At 41.0% G+C, this 19,306-nt stretch overlaps 1 protein-coding gene and 1 non-coding gene across 2 annotated transcripts in view; both read left to right on the forward strand.

Annotated features, from left to right (window-relative positions):
• Positions 1-16,097, forward strand: part of arhgef17 (Rho guanine nucleotide exchange factor (GEF) 17) — a 64,661-nt gene extending 48,564 nt beyond the window's left edge. The window contains exons 4-25 of the mRNA XM_085370621.1: positions 1,239-1,421; positions 5,741-5,857; positions 6,302-6,394; positions 6,503-6,679; positions 6,820-6,870; positions 6,984-7,093; positions 7,231-7,316; positions 7,488-7,606; positions 7,871-8,078; positions 8,241-8,314; positions 8,405-8,488; positions 8,606-8,709; positions 9,828-9,943; positions 10,036-10,155; positions 10,240-10,507; positions 10,617-10,703; positions 10,863-10,930; positions 11,122-11,270; positions 11,441-11,615; positions 11,785-11,880; positions 12,341-12,523; positions 13,412-16,097. Coding sequence (XP_085226747.1) covers positions 1,239-1,421; positions 5,741-5,857; positions 6,302-6,394; positions 6,503-6,679; positions 6,820-6,870; positions 6,984-7,093; positions 7,231-7,316; positions 7,488-7,606; positions 7,871-8,078; positions 8,241-8,314; positions 8,405-8,488; positions 8,606-8,709; positions 9,828-9,943; positions 10,036-10,155; positions 10,240-10,507; positions 10,617-10,703; positions 10,863-10,930; positions 11,122-11,270; positions 11,441-11,615; positions 11,785-11,880; positions 12,341-12,523; positions 13,412-13,620 — 2,877 coding nt within the window. The 3' untranslated portion in view covers positions 13,621-16,097. The remainder of the gene's footprint in view (positions 1-1,238; positions 1,422-5,740; positions 5,858-6,301; positions 6,395-6,502; positions 6,680-6,819; positions 6,871-6,983; positions 7,094-7,230; positions 7,317-7,487; positions 7,607-7,870; positions 8,079-8,240; positions 8,315-8,404; positions 8,489-8,605; positions 8,710-9,827; positions 9,944-10,035; positions 10,156-10,239; positions 10,508-10,616; positions 10,704-10,862; positions 10,931-11,121; positions 11,271-11,440; positions 11,616-11,784; positions 11,881-12,340; positions 12,524-13,411) is intronic.
• trnam-cau (transfer RNA methionine (anticodon CAU)) lies at positions 4,143-4,215 on the forward strand. Its single transcript has one exon. It is a non-coding gene; the product is annotated as a tRNA-Met (tRNA).
• Positions 16,098-19,306: the final 3,209 nt, after the last annotated feature.

Genomic DNA, 19,306 nt, shown 5'->3' on the forward strand with positions numbered 1-19,306 from the left:
AGAAGACATTTCTATAGTACATAGTAAAAAAACAGAAAGTTTTCTATCATTTAATTATCTTTTACTCAGTTACGCTGGTGTGACACGAATGGCCATGGGGTGGAGATCTTTATCAGCTGAAAAATGTGTGAAAATGCAATTAAAGGTCCAAAATTTATGTCATACTTCACACTTTCACAAGGCCATCTAGTGGGATGGATCGTTGTCCTTGCCGGGCTGATTCCGGCCCCCAGGCCTTATGTTTGACACCCCTGACATGAACAGTTTTTGCTCTAAATCTACTGCACACCTGACAAAATTGCAGACTATGATGAAACAGCCTGCTTGGATAGAGAGCCTGTTTTGATATTGATAGCATTTACATTTGCCTCATTTAAAAAGGGTCCCGGACAGCAGACATGCACTTGTCCCCGGTCGTATTTATGGTATCCACTGCATTTTGATAAACATATATGCAGACTAAAAGTGGAACACAGTAATAAGAAGTTGATTTTAATAACAAAATTATTACAAGCAGTAAGACTGCAGTCGTTTTTTTATACGTGGGGCTTCTGGGAAACACCGGTCTTGGTGTTTATACTCTGGCAGGGTTCAACTAACAGGTTTACAAGGGTAAATTCTGTCACAGCAAACCTTTGCCTGTTTATAATTAAGACTTTACATATCAAAACAGGCACTCGATAGATGTTGTCTTTCTTGGAAGTTTTATACACTTGTTATTAAAAATAGAAGGGTGCTGGGAGAGTGCAGGCCTCTGCCAATTTTATAAGATCGCTCACCTGAGATTTAATGGGTTCATACATTTACCCGCTGAGGTGAGAGGAAAGATTTATGTCATGCTTAGGCAACTGTTTAAATTTTTAATTAGTCCACTGATCACGTGTGAAAGCAGTGGCAGGTTGATATAGAACGTGACATCAGTTTGAGAAAACACACTTACTATTGTTACTGTGCCAGTAACACTAACAGACATAAACTGAGGGATTACCACTGGATTTATTGTTCACTGGTTTTGAGAGGCAAGCTTGATATAAGCTCTCCTAAATGGATTTGATGAGTTAAACTGGCCTCCTTTGCGTTGTCTCCTCTTCATTGTTTTTGGCTGATAAAGTAACTGGTGCAATGAAAAAGTCTAAAATCGATTGCAATACTTTCTTAAAAAGACAAACACCTTATTAGTTTATGTCAAACATATTTATATGATCTGCTTGCTCATCAGCTGGTGATTCTCTCCTCAGGGCTACATGCGTCCTCTCAAACAGCCAGACAGCGGCTCTATAGTGGACCCCCTGCTGGTGGACGAGATGTTCTACCAAATCCCAGAGATCCTGGAGCACCACGAACAGTTCCTGGAGCAGGTCTCCGGCTGCGTGAGCCAGTGGCACGACAGGCAGACCGTTGGACACCTTCTTATCCAGTCGGTAAGCAGATATGGCAATAAGTCAAAGAGCACACATGCAGCTTCTTAACAGATGAGAACATAAGATATTTGGGCCATCATCAACACACACATGGGTCTTAAGAAAGTGTTGGACCATCAGAACACTTCACTGTGCCCCACCCAAATCTTTCATCACAATTTTGTTTTGTGGCATGAGCCTCAGATGAGGTCGCTTCTTCAGTTTAAAGTTTTAGCTTAAACTGCAAGCAGTGTGGAAATGGCCCTCACACCTTGGTGCACGTTGAGGTGTGCCATCACCCAGGGTTGTCCTGCAGATTAGGTGTTTCCTGCAGTCATTTCGGTGTGCTACCTTTACTCTAATTGTTACTTGTTACTTGTCACTTCCCGTGTAGGGATGTGTACCGGTAGGTTCTGACATAAAAGGTAGTAACCAGACCAAAAAGCAGCACACATTTCGGTGCTTTATTTCGGTGCTTTATTTCGGTGCTTTTTTTCCCCTGAGATGTCATACACTTTGGATTCTAGCCAATCATTTTACCTTTCTGAGGATAGTAGGCGGGCCCAGGTAGGTACTTATCGGACACGGAGTTAGCAACATCCTCCGAAAACCCGAAGAGTAGAGTCCTGGCCTCTAGCCCTGCCAGTGTAGCAGAAATGATGACGGATGATGATGGCAGCAACAGCCGTTCTTCTCTGCGTGAGTAGCTTAATGTTGTTCGTGTGTAAGCTAACCATGTTATTAAATTAATGCATGTAAGGTGAAATAGCATACACCGTCGTAGTTACATGCCGCTGTCTTCTTGTTTGATGGCTGATACTCCCTTCACCCTGGTCAAAAAGGCTAAAATGACCAAAGAAAAAGAGGGAAACAGCTAAACATGAGAGGTTTTTGGACAAAGTTTGTGTTTTTTCCATTGATTAAGCACTGCTCCCACACAAGAGTGATACCATAAATCCCCTATAGCCGCAGAAAAGGCTAACATTGTTATCTTTTTACAAAAAAAAACAGCTGAACATGAGAGGTTTTTGGACCAATTTTGTGTTCTCCATTCTTGAAGCACCGGTTCGGGCACCATTTAAGCACCGGCACCGTTTCAAAAGTACCGGTTTGGTACTGGTATCGGATAAAACCTAAACGATACCCATCCCTATTCCTGTGCACACTAGGTGGCATTAGAGGTCTCCACTTATGCTGTATTCCAGAATAAGTCAAGAGTCAAATTTTCGGAGTTCTCGGTTGGCATTTGAATCTCGAACACCCCCACAACTTGGATTTCCCTTTTAGGAAGTTGGAGGAGCTCCGCCTACCCCAAGTTAGCAATCTACAATGGCGTCAATGAACACGAACAGCTTTAAGACTGTAATTTTTATCTAGGAAACTGCCATTAATTAATGAACATGTTGGAGAAGACCCACTTATTATATGTCATGGTGCATGGTGTATCATGTGTGGAACCCACAGTGAAAATTTCATGTGCGTGGGATGATGTTTATTGCTTAGTGGAGATGTCCTGTAGCCACTAGGTGGTGCTATGAGCATGACTAAATGCTGACACATTAGCTGTCTCCAGACTCAGATTGATCTCAAACATGTGACATGTTGAGACAGACTGAACAATGTACATTTGAGCTCTAACAATTTCACAGCCTGTGATGAATGATCATTCTGCCATGGACATGCCCATTAACGAAAACTTAAAAGCTTCCCAATTTACCATTGGCAAGTACTTTTTAGTCGACTTCTACTGTTTTGGTCCTGGTACCAATACTGCCTTTGTATAGAAAGATTGTCCTATTTTAGCATATTCAGAAATTTTATCTTGACTGTAAGCAAGAAATCCCTTCATGTGTTCCAATAAAGCTGTTGTACATGAGAAAGACATGGAACATCCTACAGTTTAAACCATAACACTATCCCATTGAATTTTGAATTAGTTAGAATTGGTCCACAACTTAAAAAAAACAAAGAAACCACTGAAAGTTACACCTCTTCATCTGTAAAGTGAAACCTTTATGTTGATGAAAAAGATAGCGTGTACGGTGTTTCTGTGGACGCTATTATTTGCAAAAGTAGGGGCAGAAATGAAGCATCTGTGCAGACATGACTCATACGACATTTACTTTCCTGTAGACGTGAGCCTGAATGAATAAACAAACTTCGAATGAGGGGAAACTGTTTTTATTGAAAGATGGTCTATAGTTGGCAACACTAGTTTCATATTTTGTTTTTCCAGTGACCGCATGTTGACCCATTTAAAACTTCCCATGACCCAAGTGTGGCTCCCAAAGAAAAAAAAAAGTGCTCCAGAGCTTCAGTGCTGGGCTAAATGTCAGATTTGAGTTTCCTAAGAATAAAGATAGAGGATTTTAATTCCAGGCTAAGAGATTTTCACTAAACAAATTCATCACCGAAGGTACTCAAATGCCAGCATTTGTTCCCTCAGTAGGTCACTGCAGACCATAATCAAAACCCCTAACAACAAACTGCATGTTTAGTAGTAAAGCAGATTGAGAAATGAATCACAAAATTAAATAAACTCATTAATAAATTTTTCCTGTCTGTTTGGAGTAGATGTTCCTTAAAATGACGGTGTAAGAAATGCAATAAAAAGATAACACTGAAAATAACTGTGTGCCTTTGTAGCTAAAGCTGTTGCAACGCTCAGAATGAGGACCCCTCCCCCACCCTTTCCCGCCCTCTCTCCCGCTCTTAAAGCGGCAGCGGTCACTACCGCTACAGGCCTCGTTGGCGCAGTAGGCAGCGCGTCAGTCTCATAATCTGAAGGTCGTGAGTTCGAGCCTCACACGGGGCATGAAATTTTCTGTCTCTTTGTTTGTCCAAGTTGTTTATATGTTTCATAGATTTTAGAAAAAGAGTCTTACATGAAGTGTTTTGTTTGATAACGATAAGTTAAGATGAATAGGATTTATTAAACAAAACACATTAGACTCTAATGCAGTAAGTCCTGCAATGAAGTGCAGGCCTTACTGCTGTCTGTTACGCAGCCATCTGGGAGCATTTGTTATGACAGACAAACTCAGCAGGGGTTCGAAGTTCATTTTGTCAGTCCATAAAATCCTGGACGTTACAGTGATCCCATGCTAATCGCAAACAAACAGCGGAGACGCGCAGGAAATAAATACTACAATAATAGTAAACAATGATCTTATCAGGCACAACACTGACACGACAGTTTCATAAAAAGTAGATTCATGTTTTCATAACTGTATTTTTTACTTTTTGTTTTTAGAATATAATATATACACATTCAGCCAAAGGTTTTACTGAATAGTTTAATCGTCATTACATCATTATGGGTGCAAATATCAGTTGGGGTTTTTGGGGGTGGTCTAATGTTCGAAGGTTAACACATTCAGTGTATTTACAGGGTAAGGAAACTAAGTTTCACCAGATTTTATTCTTAATCTTTCTTCCATTTGTTTCTCCCCGTGTAACTAATCTTGCTCATCCTGCTCAGATTTTATTTGTCAGAATTTTGTTACTGAGAGGCGGATGATAAGGATAGGGAAACCGGAAGTCAGTCCATTTCATCAAAGGGCAGAAAGATGATGACTCAGTGACGCTAAATACAGCACCACATTGTGGTTCTCTCTCTGCTCGTGTCGCCGACTGCTGTGTCTTCTACCCTTTTATTTGTGAAAAGAAAGCAGGTCAGGGTGATTCATCTCAATCTGTGCGTTTCTGTTGTGAGACAGAGAGGACTGCATCCTCAGATTTCTTCTTCTTTTATTCCTTTTTTTTAGTGCCAGTTAAATCAAGTGGAAATCCACTAACGTGAAAGCTTCTTTGTGTGGCTTAGGAATTAAAATAGTAAAATAGTTTGATCTTATATGCCGTTTGTTCTGTTGTTGTCTTCCCTGATTATTTAAACCTCTTAAGTGTAGCTGGTTTATACTGGAATTTTATGTTTTGCTCTTTGCAAGAAATTGAACAAGACTGTGGTGTCTGTGTTTCACAACAATCACCACAACAGTCGCCTCAAGCTGCTTTATATTGTAAGAAGAAGACCCTTCAATAATAGAGATAAAACCCCAGCAATTATATGAACCTTTATTGAACCAGCAGGGCTCAGTGCATTGTGGGAAGCCCCCAGCAGCTTAGACCTATTGCAAGATTCAGGGTCACCTGATCCAGCCCTAACTATAAGCTTTATTAAAAAAGACATTTTTAACTGTCTGTCTCCTGAATCCAAACTAGGAGCTGAAAGCTGAAGGCTTGCCTCTTATTCCACTTTTAAATACTCTAGGAACCACAAGTAAGCCCTCAGACTCAGTGCACAAACTAACTGAAATGTCCTCTTTTTCTTCTCTCTCTAGTTCTCCAAAGAAGCACTAGCTAACATGTACTCTGCATACATTGACAACTTCCTCAATGCTAAAGATGCTGTGAGGATTGCCAAGGAGGCCAAGCCAGCGTTTCACAAGTTTCTGGAGGTGAGTGTTGGATTGAAAAAACTTCTTTTATACATAGTAACGATGCAAGTTTGTCCACTACCAGCTTTTTGTTAGTGACAAAAATGTAGCTTTAAGCTTTAAGTTATGTGTTGCTTTCAGTGTTCTTATTTTTTTTCTGTTTTATAACCATCATCCAGCTTCATTGCAGGCAGAGTCAGAGAGACTTTATTTATACCTAAGGGGCAATTCATATAGATGATACCTTGCCGACCATACATACAATACACAAACATCACATTGGGGAGGCAGGTCAGGCTAGGTAGCACTGGCCGTTTGACAGCAGGAGCAGCTGCTGTGGAACCACTTCACCATCTTGTGGTAGAGATGTGAATTACAGGATTGAGCCAGCTGTAGAGCCTCTGATACTGGTGGTTCTTATATCATCCACTTTGTCTTCATCCCCCCCTTCTTTTAATCTAACAGCAAAACATGCGTGAAAACAAGGAGAAGCAGGCTCTGGGTGATCTGATGATCAAGCCGGTGCAGAGGATTCCTCGATACGAGCTGCTAGTTAAGGTGAGTGATTTAAAAATCGAACTATGAGCCTGCTGTGAAAGTAACTCAGACTGTTTAGTGATGGAAAGCCCACTTAAACAGAGATGAATGTGCTGTTGTTTGTTCAAGGATTTGCTCAAGCACACTCCAGAGGATCACCCAGACCACCCGTACTTACTGGACGCCCAGAGGGACATTAAACGACTGGCGGAGAAGATCAATAAAGGAAGACGCTCTGCTGAGGAGGCAGAGAGGGAAGCCAGGGTCATCCAGGAGATTGAGGCACACATAGAAGGAGTCGAGCACGTGAGACATTTGCTTACCTCTGCTGATTTGAGCTTTGTTGTCTGAGCGTTATGTTTTTTTCTAAAGCCGCTTTCACCCAGCATAGATAATAAAAACAATAAAGTAAAACAATAACTTCCTTATATGTATGTTTGTCTCAGATTCTAAACCCCCAGAGGAAGTTCTTGAGACAAGAAATAGTCATGGAGGCGGTAAGAAACACTCCTGGAATTATATTATAAAGCTGTATTATATTATAAGGTGTGATCCTCTTGTGAAGGTTACATTTTTCTAACCCTGTACTTGTGTTCCTGTCTCTCTGTAGAAGACAGTGGGTGGAAAGAAGGATCGTTCCCTCTTCCTCTTCAGTGATCTGATCATCTGCACCACTCTCAAGAGGAAGTCTGGCTCATTAAGACGCAGCTCCATGAGCCTGTATGTAATGCACACAGGCCATCAGAGCACAGTTTCTAAACCATACTGCCCCCTGGTGTTAAACAATATGTACACCAGATGTTCACTTTTTTTTTCTCAATTACATCTTTCCTGTTTTTCCCTTCATCCCTCCTCAGATACTCTGCTGCCAGCGTGATTGATACTTCAAGTAAATACAAGTTTTTGTGGAAACTTCCCCTGGAGGATGTGGAGGTGGTGAAAAGTAAGACTTATGCTGCAGTTTGTGTAGAACATGGATCTATAAGTCATATCTACCACCGAAAAACACACAAAGAACCAAAATAATTTTGTTGTTTGGTACTTTGTTATATAAAATCACCTGGAGAAGTAATGTGGAATTTGCTTTTGCTGTTTATTTTTCACCCTTTTCCAGGCTCCACGCAGGCAACAAATAAGGACAGTATCCAGAAGATGATTGGCCGGTTAGATGAGGATCTCAGCACGCTGGGTCAGATCAGCAAACTGTCTGAGACCCTCAGCCTCCCACACCAGGTGCTGTGAAAGATGCAGTGACAAAAAACTCCATCGTTCTCTCTCTTTGCACATCTACTTTTCTTGGACACATGGAAACTTCTTCTAGTCTCCTCTTTGAAATATTCAGTTATATACAGGTTGTTACAGACATAAAGAAAAAACTTTATTGAGCGTTTCATCTTTTCTCTCTTTCGTCCACTTTTGTGCGTTTGCGTTGTGTTTACAGCTGAGTGTGCGTGGCACTTTGAAACTCAATTCTACCCTTTTTTCCTTTTCTTTCAGCCCCTAGACGAGGTAATAAAGGATCTGATGGCCTCGGTGCACAGGGAGCTGTCGGATAAACAGTCGTTGGCCTTCAGTATGACCTTCCTGCCCACGAAGCTGGAGTTGACCACTGCTTCTGCAGAGACAAGCTTCATTTTTGAGTTTGCTACACCCGACGCTCGCTCCAGCTTCGAGCAGGCCTTTGAGGAGGCCAAGAAAAAATTAGGTAAGTCGAAAAAAGTTTTAGTGAGATACAGTATTATTTTCTCCACTAGTTCAGGAGCTAAAGCATGTGGGTGATTTCATGTCTTGCTTGACTTTCTTTAAAAAAAAATGCTCTTACTTCGATCTAAATATGGCTAATTCTTTTTGTGTCACGTGTGTTTAGCGATGAATAAGGACCAGTGGGACCCAGAGTTCCTGAAGGCCATTCCCATTATGAAGACCCGCAGTGGAATGCAGGTGAGAGCAGTGGGAAGCATTTTCTGTGAAGCTGCCCTTTTTTTTTATCCACAGAACAGAAGAACTCATTACTTTGCTGTTTGTCTCCAGTTTTCATGCGCCTCTCCCAGCCACAGCTGTCTAGACAGCGGATGTGAAGTGTGGGTGTGTAACAGTGACGGATACGTGGGACAGGTGAGAAGAGATTGGATGCGATTATGCCATGTTCTCCAATCAAAGAGGAAGAAACAAACACAACAAAAAACAACATAATTTGGATTTTGTAGACTGATGCTGATGTTTCCTTTGCAGGTTTGTCTGCTGAACATCAAAGATGAGCCCACAGTGGAGGCGTGTATCGCTGTCTGCTCAGCCAGGATTATCTGCATTGCTGCAGTACCAGGACTTAAGGGAAGGTCAGTACACACACACACACGCACACACACACGCACGGATGTGACTGAGTGCACAGATAGACAGGTTGTGTCTGATTTAGAAAAGAATAAATCTGATGAAGGTCTTTAATGAAAAGTTTTTTCCAATTTCACTGATTTGTTTTTCTACAAAAAAGAAAGTTATTTTTGTTTCTTTTTAACCATATAAACTGGGCTAAAAGTCAGCCATATAGTATTACCTTTTAATGATCATTAAAAAAGTTGATCCATCTACTGTTCACTGAAGCATCATCAGAAATAGTCTCAGGGGATGGGTGGCTGTCAAGAAACCATCCTTAAGAAAGGGAAACACGGAGGAAAGGCTGAGGTATTCTTCATGTAATTACACAAGACCTGGTCTGAAAATCAGTGGCAACAGGTCTTAAGACTTCAAATCAAGAGGGGAGACGTGCAACATTCAGTGTCTACAGCTATCTGTGAATTATGAACACAAAAGTACTGTCAGGTTTGATCCACCATGCAGTACCACCTGGAAAGCTTCTCATTGGTAACAGGTTCATTTTTCTGCATGACAGTGATCCCAAACACATTGCCAATATAGTATAAGCATACCTGAATAGAAAGTACACACAATCCACACAGTCATGGATTGGCCTCCCCAGCACCTGGACCTTTGCATTATTGAGGCACAGAGACATAGAACAGAACAAAAAGGCAACCAACATCCAAAGAAGAGCTTTGAATGTCCTTCAAGATGCCTGGAGAAATATTCCTGAAGACTACTCAAAGACATTACAAAAAACCTTACTTGAGAGAGTTCAGGCTGTGTTAAAGAATAAATGCAGTTTAAATATTATCAAATACTGACTTTCAAGCTTATTGTACAAACTCTGTTTTTGCTTGCTACGCTGTGTTTCCATCTATCCCTTCAAGTACCTTCTATTTCCCAGGACTTTTGCACAGTAGCCTATATACTGCTCCATTAAATCTGTTGAAGAATTTAAATACCAGTCGATATTAGACCCCACAAAATCTTTAATCTCAGTAAAAAACCCAAACAAACAAGATCAAGTGTGCATCTAACGACAGCTACTGTCTGTTCCTGACTTTATCTTAACTAATCGCTCTTGACTTCCCAGGGAGCGTGGATCAGAGCCTCCTCTTGCACCTACCTCTGTGGCAGCTGGTCACACCCAGCAGCAGCTCCTCATATCCATTTCTCAGTCAACTCCAGAATTAACAGAGCAACCCACAGGTGAGTTAGTGGCTTTCTAAATTATATCACTTCATGTTCTTCTTGCGTAAGGTCTTTTGTGAAATTTGTGAAAATGCATTGATTGTATCCAGGACCAGGGGCGGAGCTTGTTCCGTTTGACAGTGACGACACAGATGACGAAGACTCCCCCAGTCCCTCTTCAACCCTACAGAGTCAGGCCAGTCACTCCACCATATCGTCCAGCTACGGCAGTGAGTAAACACTTCGGTCACACACACTTTATTTACACCCTCACGGTCTCTACCATTCCTTCAAATCTCATCTTCACCCCAAAGATGACGAGGGTCCAGGCTCCAAGGACATGGCTACAGAGACCACCAGCAGTGAGGAGGAGCAGGAGTTCCCAGTGCCGAGCTCATATGGCTCTCAAGGGATGCTGGGGGTCGGTGGCGTAAGCCGCGTCCACGCAGAGAGTCCGATGGATGGCCGTGCCATGCGCCGATCGTCTCGCGGATCTTTTACCCGGGCGAGTCTGGAGGATCTGCTCAGTATAGACCCAGAGGCCTACCAGAGCTCAGTGTGGTTGGGAACGGAGGATGGATGGTGTGTGGAATTACTGGACCTGTGTACTCAAGCGATTTTAATAAGCTATCTTTGTTTGTTTGTTGGTGTACTGCTTTCACCTAATTTCCTATGTTGCTGCCTTTGTTAGCATCCACGTGTACCAGTCCTCAGACAACATCCGAAACCGTAAAAACAGCATGAAGATGCAGCACTCGGCTTCCATCCTCTGTATACTGTGAGTCTGCCTAGCTAACTTTAAAGTAATAGAGAATTATTCAAAAACAAATTTCAAAGGTCAGGAATGCTAGATCTTATTGGATACTATCTAAACCCTGCTTTTACTTTACCTCCTTTCATTTTTCCTTTTTACATCCTTCCTTTTTTCTTACTTCAGGTATTTGGACAACAAAGTGTTTGTGTCCTTAGCAAATGGAGAGGTGATTGTTTACCAGAGAGAAGCAGGTAAGGTCAACTGTGCACGTGATTGGAGTAAGCAATGGCTGAAAAAGAAAACGCTGTAGTGTTGCTTTTGGCATGCAGCACTTTTATTTGTCCCCGATCACAGCATCATTCCACTTCTGTCTTGCATCCTCACTTCACCATCCTGGCCTGGATCTTTAGTAAACTCTGTTACTGTTGATCTGGATTTGCAGGTAGTTTCTGGGACCCTCAGTCTTCTCAAACATTAGTTCTGGGTACACCTACAAGTCCTGTCACCAAAATGGTTCCCGTAGGAGGGAAGCTGTGGTGTGGCTCACAGAACAGAGTCCTTATCATCAACACATCTACACTAGTACAAGAGGTAGGTGGAAAGATTAGATGAGAGGGAAGCAGAGAAAGATCGGCTTTGTAGGTCAGAATCTGGAGGCTTTAGATTCACATCGGAATAAAAGGCCAGGCTGACGAGACTGACAAGCAGGAGCACTGGCGCGGAAGAAAGTTTACCCCCGTCTCTCTCTTTGTTCCTCCCAGCACTGGTTCCAGGTGGGCACTGACAGCAGTCGGTGCGTGACATGCATGGTGGCATACAGTCAGGGTGTGTGGCTGGCGTTGCAGGGCAGTGCGCAGGTCAAACTATACCACGCTCAGACCTGGGAGAGCCTGACAGAGGTCGACGTGGCACCAGCTGTGCACAAGATGCTTGCAGGTATGCAGAAAGACTTTTTATGTGTTTTAGTTGTTTTGTAGTATTATAGTTCTTTTTATAACATTTTCCTTTTTCAAACTAGTGGAAAGAAAGTGTTTGTCATTTTTAAACTTTAACGGTGTCTGACCACTGTCTGTTATTAATCTGACTTTGTTTGGTCCCTGTTCAGGTGCAGATGCGATCATCAGACAGCACAAGGCCGCCTGTCTGAGAATCACAGCTCTGCTAGCATGTAAGGATCTGCTGTGGATTGGCACCAGCGCAGGTAAGAAAACATGTTTAAATGGATTAACCAGATTTTTAACTTGAATTTGCTATTAAATCAAGATTAGAGTGCGATTTGACATTGTTTTTTGTATGTGTAAATGGCCTGTATTTGTATAGCGCTTTACTTAGTCCCTATGGACCCCAAAGCGCTTTACACTACATTCAGTCATCCACCCATTCACACACTTGTGATGGCAAGCTACAGTGTAGCCACAGCTGCCCTGGGGCGCACTGACAGAGGCGAGGCACTGGCGCCACCGGGCCCTCTGTAGGCAATGGGTGAAGTATCTTGCCCAAGGCAAGGGCCCAACAGGCCCAAGGACACAATGACCGAGACTGTCGGTGACGGGGCTCAAACTGGCAATCTTCCGATTACAAGACGAACTGCCAACTCTTGAGCCACGATCGCCACCATGTGTGGCTCAAATAGCTCACTGTGAGCTTCTGTTTTGTTCCAGGGGTGGTTCTTACGCTGGTGATCCCAGCAGTGAGCTCAGGAACTGTGGCCGGGACTCTGAAATTTCCCCTGGTGCCAATGGGCTCAGCCCACGGACACACGGGCCACGTCCGGTTCCTGACGTCAGTCGAACTACCAGAAGGGTTTGACATGAACTTCCCTCCTAATACAAGTGACCCCACAGGTTAGTGCTGCTTCCTTTTTTTGACATTTATTATCAAAAAAATTTCTAACTAGTACATATCACTGATGTAGTAAGGGTCATTCTCTAATTTATTTCTTTGTTAAATTAAAATATTATATTATTTGAATAATTACACCTTTCTTAGCCATACATTTCTTTTTAAATCAAATGTATATATATTTAAAATTAATCAATCAAAAACCTAAACACTACAAAAGTGCTCATCCCCACAGTCAGGTAAAGTGGACAAGCACTGTGTTTTGTGTGCTTCAAATCCAATAAGGTGTATATATCACAATCAATTCCTCACAGTAGGTCCATTGTCTCTCTTCTTTTGTCAGAATTTGTCTGTTTTATCTCATAATTTCATAAGAAGCTTTTAGTTGAAGTTGCTGGTATGACATATTTTACTGTTAGGGAATTGTAAGAGGGGAAAAAAGAATTATTAAATGGCAAACTGTAATTTAATGAGTTAAAAATCACGTAGATGTGATTTAATGCCCCTGAGGTTTAATGCCATTTTGTAAAAACCATAAAAATTTCATGTCACTGGTTTTACCTTCTTTATGGATTTGTAACAGCAGACCGTTACTTACGGACCATTACTTACTTGATGACTATTGCATGCTTCTTTAGTTAAATGTATAAAAAAGATTTTTTTAAAAGCATTATGCTATCATTTTTGTGAGCACATGAAGTCAACAAGTTACGTGATAATTTAGTTTAAATGTCTTAAATAAGCTTAAATTTATCTTAAGAGATCAATTTTAAGACATCTTGCAGACCCAAAACTGAACATTTGTGTAGAATGACTTTTAGGTTCGTACATATCTTTTCTATTTTGCTCCAGAAATATTCCAACTTCATTCATTTATGTTCAACTTTTAGGCAATCAGTCCCAAAACAGCAGCACAGTTGATGGAAGTCTCCAGAGGCGCGACTCCGCACGCCGCCGAGCTTCTGCGCACATCCCTCCGAAAACCAACCATCTAGTCATTTCCGGTGGCGATGGTTACGAGGACTTCAGACTGACTAATAGCAGTGAAACAGTGGGACGGGATGACAGTACCAACCACCTTTTGCTTTGGAGGGTTTGAGACAATCGAACTGTTAGTTCTACCGACCTGACCCAGCCTCCCTCTGGCTGAAATCAGCGCACAAGCTCCTCGTCCTTTAACCCCATCACTCCTCACTTTTCGGTGTTGCTGTTGCGTTCTTCTGCTCGGTCCGCTGGTCTCTATGTGCGTAACGTGGCTGTCGACTCCCCGGACTTCCTAATGAGTACGATCACTTCAAATCCAGTTTTCTTGTGTTAATGTTTCTGATGATGTGCATGTCTGTGTGTGCTTTTTCGGTTTGTGGCATCGGCCGAGTATTATCGGCAAAAAAAAGGTGTTTAGACTGAAGGAGCCAGAAAGACACAGAGAAGGGGGACTTGAACTATCACAGATGGACATATGTTCAAAATGAGAATGACAAACAAGAAAAGTCGACTTGGATTCTGCAGAGTCTCTGCACACGAGGCTGAAAGCGGACATTTATGAAAAACTCTGGCATGAATCAGGTGAAGCATGAGCTTGTCCTTTGAAATTATGTTTTTTTGGAACGAAACACTTCATCTTAACTTGAGCTTCACATAAAACGCCTCCCAGCGATCTATAAATGATTATAAAAAAAATCAACAAAAGTGAAAGATATTAACACAGACTGTAGTTTGATGGATATTTGGAATAATGAATATGCCCTTGTTTTTTCAGCGAGATTTTAAGCATATCGAAGTTTTAAATGTCTGATCTTATAAGGAAGTGAAGGACAAACATCAATTCCACTGCCATCGATAATACATGTTACTGCTAACATCATCTTTCCTCCTGTTTAGGGAGAGTAAGCATCATTTATGTGCAATATGTGGCAGTAGAGGTATGTAACAAGACTGAACACATATACTCCCATACATTCATGCACGGCCTTCACTCAGTGAGTCAAGAGATTTGTGAAAAGCACGTGTGTTCTCTGTAGAAAATCACATCAACGTTTATCTTTTTTTCTTCTTCACATATTGATTTTTTGTTTAAGATGACAGAAGTGTAGATGAAGCAGTGTCCCACTACTGGTAGAGGAAAAAAAAAAGTAGATTGAAGACATTCCTTCTTAACGCGACTATGCCAAAGCCTTTTGTGTGCTAATGTGTTGACACTAAGGGATCTGAAAAGATTTCTTTTGCCGTGAAATTTTCAGTGTTTGGAGCGTTCTGTCACGAGGAGAGATAGGTGATCTTTAAAGATGACGATAGGCTGTGGTAGCAGATGAAGATAGTTATGTACAGTATTTATGGTTTTGATTTTTAGCACCGCCTTTTACAGCACTTAATTTATAGAAGATGTAGCTTCCACTTTTCTTTTCAAGTTTAATAACGAGGAGGCTCGGTTAACAAAACTGATTACCAGGAGACAGATCTGCACACGAGGGGTGTAGGGATACAGTCCGGTCATGGTTCGGTACGATTCACAAGACTGGGTTCTTGCACTGTTTTGCATTATTTCCCTTTGCGCTGCATCTCAGAGCAGCTTTTAGGCAGACTGAAAACACAGCCACTCAACCTCGTAATGTATGGAAGTTTGTTTCCGCAGCCATCTTTAAGAAAATTTTTGAGTTAGCACGTCGAAATTTTGATTTATTATCCTGAAATTTCGAGTTGCGTGGCTTGAAATTTCGACTTACTCAGAAAAAACTTGAAATTTCGAGATGTATTACCTAATAATAACTAAATACCTCAAAATTTCGACGTAGCTCTGTCAATGTCACAAACAAGCTTCCATACGATTGAGTGCCAACTTCTAGAATATGCCTACATTCTTTTCCAGCTCCACTGTGTGTATTGTGGCACTTTCTTTACAGGACATGTAGCGCTAAAATGTATGGATACACCTCAAACACACCACATCACACAGACAGGTAGCAGTAGCTGCCGGAGAACCAGATGCTTGTAATAAGGATGATAAGGACAAATGCTGAGCAACTGCACGTGCCTTCAGAGAGATAAAGGTTAAGCCATTTCACTTACACATGCACAGTGACGGTGAAAAGTCAGCTCTGCCTCATCTTATAGCAGTGGAAGAAAATCATGACTACAGCTTGCACACACACACACGCTCGCCAGCCAGGCTTTGGGGTTAATCTGAGATTGTCTTTGATCCCTCCAAGCCTAGCAAATACTGCATTGCACCTTACCAGCCATCTGGGCACTTCTCCTCAGCTTTTCCCACATCCATACATGAGGATCCACTGTGAGAGATAGGCTAACAGCTATGAGGATTAGCTGGCCTTTGTGATAGCTGCTAACTAGAAAGCGAGCCTCTGTTAAAGTGTAAAAAAGTGCTACTTAAGTGCTCTGTTATCCAGTTGGAAAGCATTTTCAAAAAAGAGCTTTTTTTCTGGTTCCTCTGTTGAAGAAAAGTTCACGTAGCCTGTTAGCAAAAATTAAACGACTAGCTAAACATTTTGGGATGCATACTTATTCGGTTTCTTGTCGAGAATTAGCTAAAAAAGATTTATATAAATCTTGTGTGTTTATGAGAACAAAAATTAAGAAAAAGCTATCTTAAAAAAAACATCTACCAGTGTTTTTGAGGAAAGCTAATACCAAACAAAGTGTGTTGGAATTTATGTCGGTTTATAAAAAATGGAAAAAATAAAGCAGCGAGCTTAGCGGTTAACTAGCTAACTTTTTCTTGTTTTTTTCAGCTCATAGCGACTTCACTGTTTCCCATGATTATGGTTTTAACTTTTTACCATATAATGTGATCCTGGTGTCATGGTTTATGGTACACTTAAGTAACTCTCACAAGAAAAATAGAAGGTAACGGTTTAAAATTTTCAGTTTCCGCTAACTTTGAGGTAGCAGACATTTATTATTATTTTTTTAATGTTCAACAGAACTGATTAATGTCAGTGTGTCTGTGTGAAGAACTGCCCGAGATAAAATTTTGTGTATTTTTGCTGGCTTGAGAGCGTCAAAAATCCCTGCAGAAAAGGAGTTAGTAGCCATATTGGTCAACAGTGAAAAAACATCTGTGCGCTGTCTGTGCTATATTTTCATGGTGTGGGGTCTAACGTAATTACTTATTTTCCTAAGCTTTAAAGTACGGAAGCCTGTTTCTGCCACTGAGAAAAACAAAAACAGACAAACAAACAGTTACTCAAAAGTTTAAATTTCGAGATATGGAGTCTGTAAGTCAAAATTTTGAGATGCGTAATTTCGAAGGTTTGAGATAACCTGAACTTTGATATAATAGCTTAAAATTTTAAATGAGATCTACCTGGCTTTTAGTTTTGTGTGACAGAAACAAGCCTCTGAAGAAAAGAGTTTGGTCATGGTCAGCAAGTTTGAATACAGCTTTTTCATAAACTTAGGTTTTCTTCCGCCTTAACAGTATACTTTTACACTGCCTCAGTAGTCACACATGTATAAATGATTGAATAATCACATTTTCAGCAGGAACATTTTAACCCAGTGAAAATGAAACTGAACTCCTTCACACACAACCTTTCTTAACGTCTTAAATATGAAGTAAAAATAATCAAAATCCCGCCATCACTGTAACTATCAGCAACATGTATGTAAACCTCCTCATGCCCATTTGTGAACCGAGTCTTTATTGTTGTAAATATTGGTACATACTGCCTTTTTTCTGTAAATAGTGCACCCATGGTCCTCAAGTGTTGATATGAATCTAATGGCATATTTTTATATATTTGTGTAAGGTTTGTTTTTCCTGTTTGTATTTTTCTCCCCTTCCCCTCTGGCATGCGCTGTCAGTCATGTTTAAGTTATAACTGTCATAGATCTTACAAAAAAAGAAGGCAAGACGACCTCTGACAGATATTCATGTTTTCACTCCAGAACATGCTGATGTTTGCCTTGTTACAGATGTGACCAGGAAGGTAAAAATAAAAGTTAATAAATAAGAAGCTGCAGTTTTGCACTGCCGCCTGGTCGTAACTCTGTTGGACATGTTGCAGCTGTGGTGATGAATCAGAGTTGCTTCCTGTACGTAGCTGTCCTTGTTTTGTCACTGTGGTTTCCTCTTTGTAATTAAATCAGTTCACTGGCTCCAGTTTGTGCTCGTTTTCAGAAAGTTTGCACTTTACAACAAAGTATGTGTAGTCATGTGTGCACATTGCTCAAGAGTTGTGCGGTGCATTAGACATCATACAAGAGCTGGTTGGAAGGAAAAGTGTGTATTTCCCGACTGGTTTCTGGATGCTGCTGGCAAGTGGTGGATGAAATGAAATCAGCTGCAAAGAAGGTGCTTCACTAAATCTTCCTAGCGATTGCTTTGGTTGCTAGCGAATTGACACAGATGCCTGTAGTTTTTCACATTTCTCTGCAAATACTAATTGCCTATTTAATAAGTACAACTTTTCAAATGATGCAACTTTTTACTTGCAAGGCAAATCTTTTTGCAGACAAGTCTGTCAGTTCCAGTTAAATTACTGCAGGAATATGCTAGTGACCAAAGCAACCACAGGGTGGTTTTTGCCAACTGACTGGGGAATACACATTTTTTTGCCTAGCGACAGGTAGTTGTCAGGGTTGATTGGTCTGTAAGCCTCTGTGACTGGGACTTGATCAATTTTTGTCCCAGCAGCTGCCATCAACCTCCACCAACAACCCGCAAGTAGTTGGGGATACTCATTTTGCCCTCAGGATCCGTGGCTGTTAGATGGTTGCAGACCAGTCTACGCCTTCGTGACTTGAGATTTATTCACTTTATCCTACACTGTCACCATGATTATCACACCCCGAAAATGTTGGACAAATTAAGTGCTCAGATGTTTAGAGCCTCATTATGAGGCTCTGTCCATCCGTACACGGGTATTTCGGTAGCTTCATTTTAATGTAGTTTGCCGTTTTGTCAACACTTAAATGTTTAAGTAAATGAAAATGTATATTTAAAAAGAAAAATACCTTTGTTTGTGCTGTTATTGTTTCGCGGTTTCTCATTTTCCAAATCGCCACCTATTTTTTCAGCATGCTCTTGATAAGCACTGAATTTAGTATTTTTACGTGGACTGAGGTGTTTTTCAATAAGGTAGTTTTTGACTAACATGGTGATGTGATTCTTGGATGTTTATCCAAATTGCACTTTTTGAAGTTTTCTCCTATGTTTGATAGGAAAGTAGATAAAACGAGCAGAATACCAGTGTTTGTTTCTTTTGCTCACAGACATTAAATTAGTGGAGTTTTTCTATTGAAACTATGATATAGTGCAAATTGGTGAAAAAAATAATTCTGGCCAATATTCTTCAACAGTACAGAACACAAGTTACTATGTTCAGTACTGTACAGTTGCTACCAAAACACTCACTATGTCCGATTATATTAATTGAAAAACAGGCTAATTTCCTTAATTTTCATAGACTGCCCATAGCACGATGTTAAAAAGTAAGTCAAAAAGTTCATATACACAACAAAATAATTGTACATACGTACACGTTAATAAGATGACAAATTCGAATATCCCTTTGTTTCTTCTTTGTTTCTCACATTCATGAATGATACTGAGCTTACCCTCACTGCCTCATGACGACAAACAAAGTAACCCCTGTGATTTTCAGCAGGCTATTGCTACTCAACTGCCTTTTAACCCACTGACCTACAATGATGTGTATTGTGATATGATAGTCCTGCAGTATAATTGAATGCGGGACATTTAGAGCACACACACAAATCCACTTGTCCCTCCCTACTTAATGACGACTTGCACACGTTGCAGCGTC

This window comes from Diplotaxodon limnothrissa, linkage group LG14 (assembly GCF_057381915.1).
Source record: "Diplotaxodon limnothrissa isolate DT_005_m linkage group LG14, D_limnothrissa_male_GT1.1, whole genome shotgun sequence".
NCBI classification, from domain to species: Eukaryota; Metazoa; Chordata; class Actinopteri; order Cichliformes; family Cichlidae; genus Diplotaxodon; species Diplotaxodon limnothrissa.